At 43.7% G+C, this 16,862-nt stretch overlaps 2 protein-coding genes across 2 annotated transcripts in view; both read right to left on the bottom strand.

Annotated features, from left to right (window-relative positions):
- The window catches only part of LOC120956835 (electroneutral sodium bicarbonate exchanger 1), a 37,191-nt gene extending 32,298 nt beyond the window's left edge, over nucleotides 1-4,893 (bottom strand). The window contains exon 1 of the mRNA XM_040378602.2: nucleotides 3,633-4,893. The gene's annotated coding sequence lies outside the window, so the exon portion shown is untranslated. The remainder of the gene's footprint in view (nucleotides 1-3,632) is intronic.
- A 2,662-nt stretch (nucleotides 4,894-7,555) lies between these two features.
- On the bottom strand, nucleotides 7,556-16,382 carry LOC120958761 (protein Wnt-4). Its single transcript, XM_040381760.2, has 5 exons — nucleotides 14,706-16,382; nucleotides 9,511-9,763; nucleotides 9,182-9,439; nucleotides 8,900-9,112; nucleotides 7,556-8,828 (listed from the first exon to the last, which is right to left on the bottom strand). The coding sequence occupies exons 1-5, from the start codon at nucleotides 14,891-14,893 to the stop codon at nucleotides 8,592-8,594; spliced, it is 1,149 nt and encodes a 382-aa protein (XP_040237694.1). The 5' UTR covers nucleotides 14,894-16,382; the 3' UTR covers nucleotides 7,556-8,591.
- Nucleotides 16,383-16,862: the final 480 nt, after the last annotated feature.

Here is a 16,862-nt window from a genome sequence, read left to right as displayed (position 1 = left end):
AATAACCATCATGATGCTTCACCAAACATCCAATGGTTGGAAAAAAGAACGAAGAAAAAGCAATAGTTTGGACGATAGCTCGAGGAAATGGAATGAAAAATCGTATTAAAGATTTCTCTCGAAAGGCAGCTGTACCGCTGGGTGAGAGATGCGTGGTGGGCGGAAGGAGATACAAGACGTATGTTTGTGCTAGAGCATGAGCAAAAGAATAACATAGACATGGGCCACGGGGACCGGGCTAGAGTTATGCGTTCGGGTTCCAGCATAACTCCGCAGCGCGTTGGGGTCGTGTGCCGATTGTTTGTCGCACGAAGGACGTCGTCTTCGCTGTTCGTCGGTGTGTGTCCATGGACGGAAGATGGTCAAACGGTTAGTCAAACAGAGCGGAGCTGCGAAAGTGGGAAGTTGATGATGTTGATGCTGATGAAGAGAACTATATTATACTATACGCCGGAGCTGGTATTGGTCCTCCGGTGACGGAAAGGTTAGGCAAAGGGAAAGCAAAACCGAAAATAGATTTGCTTGACCTCCCGCTGTCGTCGAGTGGTTGGAATCTGTTGTGGACTGGGGTCGAGAACCGGGGAGCATCTTTCATCTTTCGGGTGCGGTACGGCTGTGTGCAGCATCTTGCTTTTCTTTGTGTTGTGCTGTTTCTGTGTGCAAATATTAGCTCGTTAAGACACTCCAGGCGCTGTTGTCAAGATGGGACGGTGAGTGACGGACGATATCTCTAAGAAGGACGAGTGCATCGCAGCGAAAAGGTGCAGAAGTAGCTATCGGTTGTACGGGGTGAGATCTTTTTCTTTGTGTCCTATTCACGCTCTGCTTTGCTGTGGCTTTGCACTGAGATTTCTCGGTATGAATGACAGTATCATTGGAGGATATTAAAGCTCAATCAATATTAAAGCTAGTAAATCGGGAATATTACATTGGAATTTGTTCCAGGCGATTCAGACGCAATACTACTTTTGCAGCGCTTTTATTACAATGCCCGATATGGTTGGGTCTTTTATGTTTTATGGATTGACACAAGATATATAACACGTGGATGGTGATTCATGCTTTTATAAGATATCTAGAAAACGGATTTGTTCGACAAGCCATCACACTGATATCTGACTGTTACATCTTTCTCAAAGCTAGAAGAGGTAATTTACCGTCTAGAAACAATTCGCCACGAATGATGTCTATACAAATGAAGACCAAATCGATAATAATCTTTAAGATATATGCAAACACTGCGAATAGCCATTATTCGAGCAGCGTTTTCTACCTTTCAAAAGCGCAGTAAGTTTTGTTGTTCTGTAAATAACCTGAATAATCTCCTAATCCGAAAGCTATTAGAATAAAGCAAAAACGTGAAATTGGAAATGGTAGGACAGGAACCCTAAACTAAAAATATCCGTCCTATTGTATTTCGTGATTATCATAGATTGAAGCCTGTTAAATGGAAGAAAACGCGAGTTAGACACAGACAATTTACATCGGACAATGGAGGTGCATTGTAATACATTTTCATCTGCCTTGCAAAGCGGCACTTGCAGCAGCTGATTGCCATCATTTCCATGTCCGACTTTTTGTTGGCTATCGCACAACATCAACTATTAGTAAAAGCTTCATCTTCTGCATAGCTGCAAACGGCAATCTAACAAGCTGTTTGGTGTTGTGCTCGATTGAACGCACTTCAGGCTGCTATAGGAGAACTTTGGTGCTTCGGAATAGTTGATACATTTTGTGATGCCATCGATTAGCATAACCCGAGAAGGTACGCTCACGGCAAGCGTGGAATGGTTCCCACTCTCTGTCCAACTTCTCTCATTACCCTAAGCCCTTATCAGCACACGACGTGCTGCTAAATGTATGGCGAGACATTTACGTTATGAGACGACATGTCCTCGGTAGAGGAATCTGCACCGACCTTCATCCGCTGTGTGCCGTTCGCTTTAGAATCAATCAGTAGAAGCAATGGGATCGGGCCACCACAGTTTCAATCATAAGCAGATAAAATCTCAACATCAATCACCAAAGTTGTATCCGCCGTTGGCACAGATTTGAGGCATCATCATACCGAATCAATCCAAACTTCCTCTACCTTCTTCAATCGCTGTATAATCATCGGCGGTACGTTGCGTGACGTTAGTTGACGTCGGGTTTGAAGGTCCCCTCTTCTTTCACTCCACTCGGTATGACATTTGCCAGATTAAGCGGGCACCCTATTACTGTCCATATTTGAGCTGTCGCTCCAATAGTGACTGCGATTCGATGGTCGTAGTGTGACACTTTTCGTAATGCGTTATTTTTGAAATGGCGTTGTTGTTTATGTCTGTGGCCGAGAGAGGGCAAACAATAACTTACGACAGATTGAAAATAGTAAATAGACACACATTCACTTGCTATAAGCTACCTTCGGAGAGCTTTAGAAACAGTGACATGCATAAAAAGGGTATGCATAAAAAAATACACGCGCAAATCAAATCACGTGGGAACGTTCTAAACATACGGGTGCATTCCAGTCCGGGATGGATTCTGCTCCACTTTACACGCGCCACAACAATTCAATCCAACCACACAACCACCTATTCACGGAACGGAGTTATTAAGCCATTCATTACATCGGGTTAGTGGTGCAGCAAACTCGTGAACCTGCACATGCACCTTGCATTATTACACCCGTACCTGCGGGGGGTCTAAATTCCGGTTTCATGCCCATGCAAATGATGCCGCGGTACCACTGCGGGAGGGAGTGGGTCTAACCGCGAGCGAAAGCTGTCCGGGTGGTGCAATTGTTTGCACATCATCGTACCTGCTGCCTTCGTGTGCCCTTCAGCGACAAGAAGAGGGTTTGCTGTTGCAGTTTGTACAATATAAAGCACAGCGTGCACACGTTGACCAGCGTAAACAACGGAGAAAGCCTCACGGTAAATTAATTTTATTCTTTTACAAACACTTTAATAGAACCATTTTTTTCTATGGCGTGTGCCAGGGAAAAAAACCGCCCTTTAAATTGAAGCCCGTAGTTGGGTACAGTACACAGTAGAACATGGGCGAGTTTTCAACTACTGTTGATGTTAAGGATTAAAACAAGCAACAAGAGCTACATGGCTCAGCAAACTCGGTGTGGGTCTTCGTATTAAAACCACTCATCTGCCATCAACCGGGACAGAAGCTAGCTCTCTCCACCTACGCTGAGCAGTGGAGGGGTGGAGAGAAACTGGTGAATGCGCCATCGGAAAATACCCGCAGTGATAGCAAGATGGAAGCTTCTATTTCCACTGTTGATGGACGGCAAATATTTTTGCCTCCATTTTCCATTGTTCCTTTTTTTATTTAGGGACATTGCTTCAAGTGGTTAAATATCGAGTGACTTATTGTATTGGATTTTTTGTATGTGTGTTGCGCTGAAAGCATCCTTCCTGGCAGTGCGTCATAACGGAAAACGAATCCTCCTGCTTCGATCCCTTTTAGCGGATACTGTGAATTAGCAAAATATTTTATCGATGGACCTTTTCCCACTTTGGCCACCGAACCAAAGTCATAACCGAGTGGCTATTTTTGGTCATTAAATAAAAGGGACAAAAAAGAAAAGCAGCAACAAATCGAAAAGCGAACTTTTTCGCCTGCTCCACATTTACCTTCACTCTGGCTGCGAAGCGTTGCACGAACGGGAAATGGTAGATCTGCAGCGGCCGGGCGAGATGTCTTCCGGGAAGCCTCTTCCTTAGCCGTTGGTCAACGGACTTCTCGCCTTCCTGTCTGCGTTATATCGTTCGCTCGGTGAAAAGATTTTCCACCTAAAAAGGTAAAGCCTGGGGCGCCTACTCGCTTTCAGGTGTCAATTTGGCGTGCCACACACTTTGATGGTTTGGTGCTGGGTTCGCTGTCAACTTTTCGGCACACGGCAACTTGCTTTGCGTTAATTTAATTAAAGCCACCTCGGCTAAGCCACCACGGGAGCCTTTGCGGGCAGTAAATATGTATCTATATCTCCACTGGTCGATATGCGCGAAACCGCTTCGCCTTACAGCGGAGGGGAACACTAAAGCACTGTAGCAGATACACCCACCATCAGCATTGACACGTTTCAAGCTCGTCACACATTTGTATCATTAATCACGTTCACACCAAGTACGGAAAAGGAAGCAAGCTGTGCTCTGAAGCAGAAACAACCACTGTATCTATGGGTACCTAGAGCATAAGGTTGCACCGAGTGTTCAAGTGGGGGGGAAAGCACAATACAATACGGAGACACAGCGCGCAAAACCGAGTGGCTGCTAACAAGTTCACTGGAACTAGTGCGCACGAAGGCTCGTTCGCTCAAGTACTAAATCCTTTGGAGAAGAAGGCAGCAAAAACTCAAAAAGAACCAGCATAAGGTAAAGAAATCGCTTCGAAAGGCATCCACTGATTCTCCACTTTCTTTCCACATGTGCAAGTGCCACTAACGTTACATTTTTTGCCCTCTATATTGCCGTTCCCATGTCAAATTGAGTTTGCGAAGCGTTGGTTGCTGCGATGCTTGTTTCCTTTGATCAATTCGCTGAAGGTTTGCTGGCAGTACACCACTTTGCTCTTCAATGATTGCACACTGCTGCAGGTTTCGGTGCAGATTCTCGATCGAAAGTTGGTGCCACTTTGCAAGGAGCCGTTCCTGTTTTTTTCCCACCCACTACCCTTGATGGCACACCGTACCTGGGTGGAACGGATTTCCAATGCTACACAAAACAATAACAGCAGCAAGCAAATCTCACTTATAAACACTAGCAAAAAGACACACACGCACACACATATTCCACACCTAGCACAATTTCTAAATCCTGGGGCAACACGGCGAGCGAACGGAAAAATCGCGCAAGAACGCGTTCGATGCCAACGAGCGAACGAAAACACAATAATCAGTCCTCGCGAAAAACGGCACCGTAGAACCTCAACCTTACTACTGGAAAGCGGACACCGAAGAGAAGAAAACTTCTCTCGCTCTCTCTCTCTCTCTCTCTTTCGGTGTGTTTCTCTTCGGAGATTACGATGTTAGTGAAGCGGTACGCGTGTTTCGAGGGAGTTACCTTCACTCTACGCGCGTTACAGGTTTGTTTGGCTGCCGCGCCGTCGCTTGTTACCCACTGTATTACCAATGGCTACTAAAACGGTTGTCCGAAACGTCCTACAGCCCATAACGACTGTGTCGTCTAGGGCTGAGTCGAGCGGTGGCTGTATCAACATAATCTCGTGTGCCTGGGAACAGCCCCATGTGATGTTTTAGCACCCGATAGGGACGCTCCCCGCCAAGGGCTGCAGGTGTTTGTGAATTGTGGGGCAGCTGACATTAGATTTTTGTGCTGCTGATAATCAACTGAACGGGTGCGGGAGGGCAGGGGCAATGTTTACTGCCGCCGACATGGCCCTGATCGTAATCCTATATGGATCGCGATCGCGTCTTTGACGTTTCAATCATCACGCGGTCCAACAGCACGAGAGGCCAAGGTTTTCACTCGTATGTGGATTATACTTTTAGACCCCCTCTTCCCTCTGCAACTGGCATCCATCACATTTTGCCCATCTCGTATAGTCAAACAGCATCATCTCAAATTGTCTATTTACTTTTGACAGGTTGTGGTGAATGGCAATGGTAAACTTCTGTTTGCTATTGATTCGCGTGTGCTTCAATCTCTATCGTCATCTCTAGGCATGTGTAAAATGAACGAGAATCGCACCGTTCGAACAGTTCGGTAAAGTGAACGAACGAACGAGATTCTTAACAAAAAGAACGACCAGGACTTTTGGAAGAAACTGACTACACCGAACGCGTTCGAACGTTCCGTCAGTGTTCGACGGCACACATAAATGTGGTAATGAAACGTGCAAAATCATATTGCTTTCTCGCTCTTTCTCGCACCGTGCGAACGGGTCGTCAGAGATCAAAATGTACCCTGTTGGTGTTGAAATCGTACCCATACAACTCAATTCCTCGAACGCCGTCGAATTTGTCCAGCAGTGTTCGATACGTGTGCTGTTGGTGTGGAAATCGTATCTATACGACTGAATTCATCGAACGCGTTCGAACTGGTGTTCGATCTGTGTTCTGTTGGTGTATAAATCGTACCTACACAACTGAATTCATCGAACGCGTTCGAACTGGTGTTCGATCTGTGTTCTGTTGGTGTATAAATCGTACCTACACAACTGAATTCATCGAACGCGTTCGAACTGGTGTTCGATCTGTGTTCTGTTGGCATGGAAATTATACCTATACAATTCAATAGATCGAGCCCGTTCAAACGGATTACTCATTGTTCGCGAATGAACTGAACTGAATTGATTGCGCTCATCATGTTGATCCATATTTAAGTAGTTTTTTGGAAATAAAATCCTTAAGTGTGTATAAGGCATGGGGTACAATATATGCAGGAGACATTTTTGCTCGTATTAGTTTTTTACATGCTAGTTTTTGGTCGGTTTTGCGATGGATTGTGTTGACCAGACAGCCGAGTGTTTAATGTTTTTAAATGATTGGTTTCAACCGCAGAATGAGTACTTCTTTGGCTACAGTATGCGTCGATGGTGGGTAAATGAAAAAGATAACGAGCGTTCTTTGTGAATAAAAACCTCATGAAACAAAGAACGAAAGAATCGTCGTTCGCGTTCGGTTCTTTTTGGTGAGCGAACTAGTTCGTTCGCGTTCGGTGAAAAGAATCGTTTTGCCCATACCTAGTCATCTCTATCGTTTTACCTAGTGTTAACGATTTCCAGTTACTGAGTGCACCTTGCTACACGCACTGCCTGCTGTTGGCGCTGGGATTTTGTGCTACTGTTTAGCGTTGCGTTGGGGGGGGGGTGTAGTTTGGGGACGACAGCGATTGCTTTCAAGCGGAGGTCACGATGCACGATAGGCACGATGTATTTATGCTGCGAGAATACTTAATCGAGAGAACGGTGCTCTGAATTTGCGCTCTCGCCATTCTATGCCCTTCTCTGCTCGAGCATAAAGCTGAGCATAACATAGTAAAGCATCTCCAGGTGGGAGACTATGCTATGGTGAGCATGCAATTTGTGCCCAACATGAATTGTTTGGCGCTTTTGGAGAAGCACTGACGGTAGAATCGGACCAGCGAGAATTGGCCATGTGTTGGCGGAACTTTGGTACAGATTTCTATCGCCATGAATTACTGTCACTATGCTTGTGGCTCTTCTTCTTTTGTGCTGAATGGGGAAGATATTGCAGAACAGCCGCGAGTAGGGTTTGCGCTACAATGTAAAAATATTGAAGTGGTACAGTGGGTACCATACTGTTAAGCTTGGTTGTTACTATTGAAACATGAACTAGAACGTTAACCAAATAAATATGTAAAATGAGTTTTTTTTTCGAAAAATAAATAGAACAATCATTTGTTAAAAAATGTAAATTATGGTAAATAAAAAAACCTTTTAACAAAAATAAATTAGGAATTGCAACATATTTTTGAAATGAGCCGTATTAGTCTTTGGAAACATGTTTATGTTTATTCTAACAAAAAGCATAAATAAAAATGAAATTATGTGTGCCTGTTTTTGTTTTAAGTGCTACAAAAATTCGAAACATTTTCTGAATGAGCACAAATAGCTTTAATGATAGTTTTAAGTTCTAACGAAATACGCAGTAATTAACGACCGAGTTCTCTAACCACCTTATGTTGAAATTTTACAGTTTAATATAACTTGAAATGCTATGAGCAATGTATCAGTAAAACCATATTTGATTTTCAATTCTGAAATACACTTTAAAATAAAGTCAATTATCGTACTAGATGATCAAGATGAATAAGTAATACAAAAAAAGAATAAATATCAACATACTTTATGTCTGTAAAATACATACATGGATATGTTCTACAACTAGTACATTATATTTATGTTTATTTTACTTGCTGTAGATTAGGAAAGAATGTTTTGTAAAACTAGCCTATATTAGGGTTTGGATGCTGTGACTTTGATGGACTTTATTTTATGCTCTTTTGTCACTCATTCTCTCTTACTCTCTTTCATGCTCTCTCTTTCTCTCTCTATCTCTCTCTCTCTCTCTATCTCTCTTTCTCTATCTCTCTCTCACTCCAATTCGTTTTCTTCCTCGTTTCGTTTTATCAAATTCTTCAAGCACGTGAGTAGAACATATATACCACGGGGGAAACAAAACTACAACTACTACAGACACGCTTGACACTGACTACGAGTAAATGCTTAAATGGGTAGTTTGTTTTGAAATTCGTTAAAGATATGCGAACTAGAGAGTTTATACTGAATGGCCACCAGAGATTGTGTAGTCTAAAATGTGCTGTGCTGGTTAGCTTTGTTTCCGTAAATGTTTGCAATCAAAATGTACACAAAGATACAGACTGACATTGTTATTCTTTGTTTCTTTCTCAGTTTCCTTTAAACAATGTTTCTGAGCGTTTTGTTTAGGACGTTATGGTGAGCATGAACGTCTCGTGTGAACTTAAATTCATGTTAGGAAGCTACTCTTCCTGTTTGTTACAGATTGGTTTATGTTTATGCAGCTCTACTCTTACATGCTACTGTGAATGGGAATAAATAAATGTGCCAGTGTATGCACCATGAAGCTACTATTTACAGTAATATCGATCTTCGTACTTTTCGCAATAGTCACACACGACCTGACAGCAGCGTCCGTTGGTGAACCGGCAGCGACACTTTTCGAGCGTCTTGATGACCTTTGTGGTGTAGCCGCGTCCACAACAGAGTGTCGCACAGTTGTCCGGATGCAGACAGCGTCGGCCACGCGTCACCGAGCAGAACGTTGGCGAGGTTTCGAAGTAGTACAGCTGATCGTAGACCGTTTCCTGGTGATGGCAATATTCGTTGTGTATTGCTGTCTCTGATTTTCTTTTAATACTTAACCTACAAAGCTTACCCTTGGACGAAAGATCCCTGGTGCCGATCGACGCGTTGTTTTGTTGTTGATCGGAATCTTCCGTATGGCAAGATGGTATTTTGTCCTCAGCAGTGCTGCAGTCGTATTGAAGTCACCGAGCCTTCTCCAGCACGTTTTCATCGAGCACGAGCCCGAAACGCCGTGGCATTTGCAGCGATCCGTCATTGCACTGGTAATTGCACTTATGCCAACCTGCCAAACCATACATTCAGTAGATCATGCACGCTGCTCTCATTCCCTATGCTAATCTAACTTCCTTACCTCACTATCATGTCGTAGCATTTCGGCGACCGGATCACCCGCTTTCGGCTGCAGCTCGAGAAAGTTTCGTGCGACTCGTTTGCCGTGCTTGAGATTGTCACTGCATCCACCCCAGCGCCAGGCAAGACTGGTCGCCTCCGGTTTGCGTTCCGATGCGCACTGGCACTTGGTCATCTTGCCTTCCGCGCATGCACGGGCGACCGCGTGCGTAATGGCGGCAGCAGTGAGTGCGTGCACAAATGCTGTTTCGCGGTAAACCTGTAGCAAAAAGCGTGTTTTTAAGGTTTTTTTTGTAACTGTTCTGTGTTTGAAAGTATGTTTTACAGTACCTTTTTGAAAATATTTCGTTTGCCCCTGGTTTCGATCGAACAGTTCCACCGGTCGTAGCGGAACTGTTCCTGGCAGTGGGTGACCGCCAACCGACGCGCTTCCTTGATGGCCTCTGGCAACCCGATATCGCGCCGACACTGATGGTTCTGTTTACGTGTTCCGGCCAAAAACTTGCAAGGACCGGGCGCTTTGACCATTGGACTGAAAACGGCCATTACCGTATTTTTCACCGATGATACTGCTGGCAGTTCTCTGTAAGTGGAGAATATGAAACAGAGTAAGAGTATTAGAGAGAAATTATAAAAATTAACCGTTTGCTTATGCGCTATCATATAAAAATCAATCCTTTTTTATTTATTTATAATTTTTTACTACAACCAATTACCGAAATTCAAATTCGACTCCGTTCAAATGAAACGTCACAAATTAGGTGTGTATTGCGTATTGCATACAATGCGGCGTGAAAGATATGCGAATTGCATACCACGTAAGACGTTTGGCTCAGAGCGCCGAGTGCTGTATGCAATATGCCTTACAGGCTATTTTGTAGGGTATGCAATGTGCAACACAATAAAAAACGCCGTTAGGTATGCAATATACGGTACATGAAGAATTATGTGGTTTGACTTATCTGAGGACAGTACTCCAACAAATCCATTATTATAATTATTTCTTCTTAATTTCTTCTTTTCTTCCCCGTCCTTCTCTTTTTTTCTTGTTTTAATTAATCTTCTTCGTTTGCATCTTCTTCTTTCTCTTGTGTTTCTTCTTCCTTTTATTTTTACTTTTCCGAATAAAGAGGAAATCTAACTCGTGCAAACTTGTAAGAATCGACTTATCCATCCAATAATATTGATTTCAAAAATAATAATTATCCTATTTAGCTTCTCAAGTGTCAAAATAGTTATCTTAATCATTTTCCATGTTTCTTTATGCTTATCACTCAAGTTATGCTCAATTGAGTAAAGTTTAGTTTATGTTGTACAAATAATACAACATTATGTCATCAGTTAGCAGCAGTTATAGATATCAATACCGATTTGAACGATATGCTGAGTGTCTAACAGGCGCCCAAGGAGCGCAATCATTCGATGAAGTCATTCGTCACATTATTTAGCAACAAATTAATTAGCCGAGTAGGTTAAGCAAAGCACTCGAGCCCCAACCGAAACCGAATGCATGCTGAAAACCAATATATTCTCTTATTATGATCTTCTCTATTGAAACAACTGCCTGCAGAAAAGAAAACCAACAAAACAACGAGATATTTGTTTGCAGATCGTTACCGGCAATCCTAAGGACGTCGCAACCATTCCATTGCCCTCCACAAAAGCAACAATCCGTTAAACGTGCATGCCAGGTAATGCAGCCATTTAGCGAACATTATCCCACCAAGGGGAAACTTTACCCCATTGCACCTCATTCACTCCCCATAAAACCTGATACTTCTCAAGCAGCGCAAGTGTGCAAGCAACTTCATCCATGCAGTATACACGACGGACGGGATTGAAGAATCCGGGTGGGTCTCCAATGTTTACCGAGTGTCATTTTCCGCTAAAAACCAACCCCACTCCATTGATGGTGCAGTTCACATCGAATATGCAATGGAGTAGCATAAAATTAATGAAAACTCACATACGGGTAGGGAAAGCACTTGGTTTAATTTCTACAGGCGGTTTTAATAGATATTTTCATAAGGAAATTGACTTCAACTGTCGTTTGGGGCCAGCTTTAGGCGAAACCAGATGAGCCAGACCGCGGGAAATAAGAAAACAAAGCCCACCTCGTTTCGCCATTCATTCGCGCAGCCGTTTTATGCGACAAATGCTAACGGGTCGCGGGAAAAGATGTTTTCATATCGCAAAAAACCACCATCTGCGAAAGGTAACAAAGCGCCCGTAAGCGAATGGGGGTTGAGCGCACATGAGTATGCGTATGTTCTGATTCGTAACAGTTTGCTGAACGTAAGGGAGATTTGTATTTTTAACCACTTTTATTTAGATTTGTCTGTGCGGAACCATCGGGCGGAGGCAGCTGGTGTGGGGTCTCGCTGTAAGAAGATGTCAGAGAGAATAGAAGGCAATCTGAAGCTGTACTTATTAAAATATACAATTCTAAACCCCAACCTAACCATTGCCGAGCAGCAGTAATGAAATGGAGTGCTGCGTCCACGGCGAATGGGGCCACTTGTTGAGTAGATTTTCCGCACCATTCAACGATTATTTTTCCGGATGGCGAAGGGACCATTCCTACCGGAGCCGAGGCACCTAGTATTGCGCAGACAGAAGTCATAAAAACAAGTAGACTTCAGCACACAGGGGGATGCAGTCTAAACAGCGAAAATTCGTTGATGTTTGCCATCTAGACGCAATTATAAGGGATAAGTACGGTTTAAAGGGTACACTTTAAGAGCCGGTTGGTTTGTGCCGGGCAACAAAAATTGAGTCTCATTGTTTCGGTGACTTGGTGCAAAGAATGTTGAGGAAAAATAAACACGAGATTTGATTTTGAAAACTGGGAGCGGATAGGTTTCGATTGGTAATGAAGATTTTGTTTATTAAATATGTTCAAACGTCCTATTTCGTTATTTTTTAGAATAAATTTAAATGTTTAATGTTAACTAAAGAGGTTCCATTTGTTACTACCTCATAATAGCTATTCAAAAATTAAATTTTCCATAGACTTGCTTATAAAGAGGATTTCCTGGTTACCATTTTCCGGATAATTCGTTCGTTTCAGTATGCCATCGAAAGTATGCATCAATTGCAAGAGTAAACCATTTCTGCGCAGAATGCAATCGCTTCGTTGACATTACTGTATAAAATATGCATAAATCAATTAAAATATTTGGCAATAGAGTTTGGCCCGCGACGAGAGTGTACCTGAGAGGCAAGCAAATGGCTGGTATTCAGTTCGAAAAATAGTTCCAAAGGTACGCTGTACATTTCCGCTTATTTTGGAATTTGTCCCAACTGCCCCCCCCTCCATGCCCGGTGCGGTGTTATTTGCCACTGTTTCCCTGATCAATATAAAAACAAAATATCACATCAATAATCTGATTGTATCGAATTGAGTGTACACCCATCATCACAAATCACTCACAAACGCGCCAATGTGCTCGATGAGACAAACAGAGTTGTTGCATTCCTTGCAACATAGTTGGTGGGGACCAAGCACCATTGCAACCACAAAACGATCACCGATATAAAGCTTTTTGTGTGCATGTGTTGTACATGTATCCTTCATCCCTGCTGATTGTTGTTTGAGATAAATTTTTGATGATCTACGTATGTGTGTGCGATGAGTGCGCATTCCGATCAGATTGGCTGATGTTCCCGTTAGGATGCACGCTGTATACACACTGCATCGAGGAAAAAATGTACTCCCAGCGCGTGGAAAGTCAACCACTGTCCAAACCCCAACCCCGGGGGGTGGGAAGGGAATGTGCATGGAAATGTCTATAAATTTTAATTCGATTTCACGTTATCGCTCATTTCGAGATTTAAGTATCTTTGGAATGCTACGCACTACCACCTGCTGTGGGTGGGTACGGCAAGGGGGGGGGGGGGGGGGGCGGGATGAGGGGGCGGAGGATGGACTGCAAATGTAAATGGAGCAAAATGTTTTGAAAGTCAGTTTCGTTTTCCCTTGCCGAAGCGCGCACAAACCGGTCGCTGTAAGCCGCCGCATGCCTGCCCGCTCAATCAAAGCAAACGAAGGAGCTGGGGCGGCACGCAAGTGGCTGGGTGGGAACGCAATGGGCAACGCAAATCATCGTTTGCTGTTGGTCAATTATAATAATTGATGTGAGGGAAAATTTGCAAACCGATATCGATGTAAATTAATTCTGCCCGTACGTTCCTCGCACCGTTCTGCTTCATGCTGGCGCGCGCGCGTGGTGCCGAAGTTTATTTAGCAGGATCACGGATATCCGGTCGTCGTGTGTGGAGGTGGGTGCAGGAGAGCACCCAGGACGGATTGTGCACGCCGCACATCGTGGGAGAAAAGCCGTAAGTAGTAAATATTTGACAAGCCTGGCGAGATAGACCGACTCGTGTAGGCAGGAACTGGGCCGTTTTTCGGGTGCGTCAGCGCGTAAATACAGTTGTTAAGATTATTGACTTCCAGCGAAACTGCTCAAACAGGTGAATAATTGTTTGAGCAGAGAATGTAAATGAGGGGCTGGTTTTGCATCAGCCGAATGGGATGAGTTCATTACAGGGAAACAGCGAATAGACGTAGCTTTATGAGAATCGACCATTGGAGTAATTTACATGGAATTCAATATAATTAGCTGTAAAATTAACGAAAAATCCTTACACCACAGGCGTTAGTCCTTTAACTCGGCTATTGAGACAGCACTAAGGTTAAGGACAAAGTATAATCTTTTCGTGTGGAAATTTAAGCCATAAAGGTCTGTAAAGATCTGTTTTTATTGACTGTAGTATATGCTATAGTATGTTTTAATAACAACCCTTCAATTAAATACTTCAATGACTATTTTAGTTGGAATGGCTATATTATCCTTTTTTATGTATATAACATCGGTTTGATATACATGATCATATATTTTAATAGTATTATTTATTGCTTGAACTCATGACAGGCTCGGATACTCTTAATAAATCGTAAGAAGAATTCAAAACTGTGTAAAACATTCTGAGAAATTGATATCTTTCAATGTGTATAATTATGTAAATAAATAAATAAAAAATAAAAAAAATGAAATAAGTGTTGTACAACACAAAACAATTCTTTTGCTTTGTTTTTTTTTTTTTTTTTTTTTTTTTTTTTTTTTTTTTTTTTTTTTTTTTTTTTTTAAGAAATGGCCATGCTGTTTTGCTGTACAAACGCACATAACGCAGTAAAACGGTTTTTGTAAGCTGTACTTTAAGAATTGTTATCTAAATTCACAAAAAAAACTGTATCTGTTAGCGAAAGACACTACCCGTTTGCATTCAAAATTCAGTTTGAAATGTATCCAATAAGAAAAAATATGTAAGCTGTTTTTTATGATTTTTATCACTATTAAAGCTAATTTCGAATTCAGACAGTCTGAAAATTCCATTCTCCTCCAAATTTATGACGCTATAACGTGTATCCTTTGTCAAAAATGCTTAAGATTTTGGTTAATATAATTTTCTGATGATTATTTTCAACTAATAACTAACTAGACAACTTACTTCCAACTTACCCTTTCGACGTGATGACATCGTTGCACTCAATGAAGCAGCAAACTGCGCACAGTATGAGCAAACTCGCGAATACGTTCCGCTGCTGAAAGGACCATCCATCGGACCGGGCCCGATTTCCACCGCACAACCTCCCGTTGCTGCCTAGTGACACGGGCCCACCCACCGAGTCCGTCTCGCTCCTGGCCATCGGGCTCTAAGCACCACAATCGCAACTTTAAAAAAAACAGTCCACAAATCACAAAATCCGTGCGTGCAGCTCTCAATCAGCAGCAGCGAAACACCGGCCCATCCAAGCCATCACCACCTTTCACCACGATCGAGGACGTTCACAATGGTGCGATTGTTTGGCCGAAAATCCTGCTTCTTGAGCGACTTTTTGATCGACCTGAGCTCCAAAGTCACCACGGCGAACGGTGAAACCAAATCATCCACACCGGACCGCACACTAACACCGACTAACGAGCGACTGTCAACGCGGGTACGAACGGTTTCGATTCGGTTCCAGCGGGCCACTGTCGTCGGTCGTCCATGCTGTCGTCGATGGCGATGATGGCAGCGAGCGAAAAGCGATAAACTCGAATGTTAAATGGCGAATATTGTAGACTAAAAACGGGCAGCACTGTTTTAAGTCTGTCACTTTTCTGGAAATGAAAAACACTACGCAGCACACACACACACACCCGTTTAGTACATCACGCGTTGCGAAGGATTCAAAAACACTCTTTCACGGCGTCGTCGGCCTTTCGCAACAAACAATTCACGCATCCGTTTTGCCTCCTTAGTCGGCGTCGTTCGATGATCGACTGTAGCACATTTCGCACATTTCGATGCACAGGGTGCACGGAGATTCCGCCAACGCTCGCCGTGTCCAACCCGACCGCATTCCGCGCCGCGAGCGAGACGGAGAGCGGGTGGCTTTTAGCGCCGGCTCGCCGTTCAATTGCCAGTGGTTCGGTTTCCCATTCGCGTTCGGTTTTCGACACTGAATCGACGCACAATCGCACGGGGCGGCCGAAACCGAAACCGGCCGAAAACGCGCAAGCCAAAACCTCAAAAGGCAAACATGCAAAAAAAAAAACCAAAGCGGCCAGAGCAACAACGCACAATATGCACCACGCGAGCTTTCCGATGTGCTCCTTGGTCCTTCGGTGTACGGGCGCTCGGTGTTCGGATTTCGGTGTTCGGATTGCTAGAATGGAAAACACATTCCCCGGCCGTTCTTTTCGCTCACACTATGCTGAATGGCAGTGCGAATGCGAATGCGGCATGCGAATGGGGAAATTAACTACTTTAAACGTTGGGCTTCCGGCGTGCGAACTCGAACAGATCTACGATATGATCATTCAACAGTACAACAGCACAAGTAAAAACTAATTTGTATTTTAAATAAATATTTCACTCTTTCTCAAGCAGCTGGTGACACTTATAAAACCCGAACGGCACACACTCTACGCACCGGGGGCCACACGCGTTCAGCATTGAGCCGCTGTCGAGCGTCGTCTGAGCGCGGCTGGAGCGCGTCATTAGCGCGAACCCTTCCCACCGCGCGCGTGTGTGTCCAGTGCGTGACCAATACACCGTGACACCGTGTGTGTGCGTGTGTGTGCGCGGCTGTCTTACCCTTTCCACCGACTACACAACATTTTGCCTTCACATTGCATCACTGACCTGAAGATGTGCGCATCCCGTTTTCCCGCGGATGCACTTCCAGCCCAGCCAAACAGCGTGCGCAACCACCGGAAGGATTGGTTAAATCTCGCGCTGACTAAACATTTGAAAGACACTAAAAGAAAAGGAAGAAAAAAAGCAGGGCAAATTACCTGTTTACCTTATCGTAAACTAGCGACAAAAAAGCAACAGCAACAGATCGGGCAAGTTTGACGCCGACATAATGGGTTTGTTTGTTTCCCTCCGCTTCGGTTTGAACTTTGCTTGGGAAACGCTTTTTTACGGGCTGTGTAGGGCTGTGAGGTCCCATAGAGCAGTTTTGGTTTGGTTTGGGGCTAGGAGAGAAAGAGATTGTCCTCGGTACTCGGCGGTGTGTGGGATGTGTTGATGGAGTGCTTTTAACACATTTGCACCAGAGTGTAAGGCAGCATAAGTTGGAATATTACCTTTGATTTTTGGTCTTCCATCTCTTCGACGGAGGTCATTCA

This window comes from Anopheles coluzzii, chromosome 3, assembly GCF_943734685.1.
Source record: "Anopheles coluzzii chromosome 3, AcolN3, whole genome shotgun sequence".
Classification (NCBI taxonomy): Eukaryota; Metazoa; Arthropoda; class Insecta; order Diptera; family Culicidae; genus Anopheles; species Anopheles coluzzii.
The sequence above is the reverse complement of the archived record's forward strand: the minus strand, read 5'-3'. Positions and strand labels throughout refer to the sequence as shown.

Coding starts and splice junctions, on each gene's coding strand:
- LOC120958761 (XM_040381760.2), bottom strand. CDS start 14,893: ATGGCCAGGAGCGAGACGGACTCGGTGGGTGGGCCCGTGTCACTAGGC. Junction 9,764..14,705: donor GATGTCATCACGTCGAAAGG/GTAAGTTGGAAG, acceptor CTCCACTTACAG/AGAACTGCCAGCAGTATCAT. Junction 9,440..9,510: donor AACGAAATATTTTCAAAAAG/GTACTGTAAAAC, acceptor TTTTTGCTACAG/GTTTACCGCGAAACAGCATT.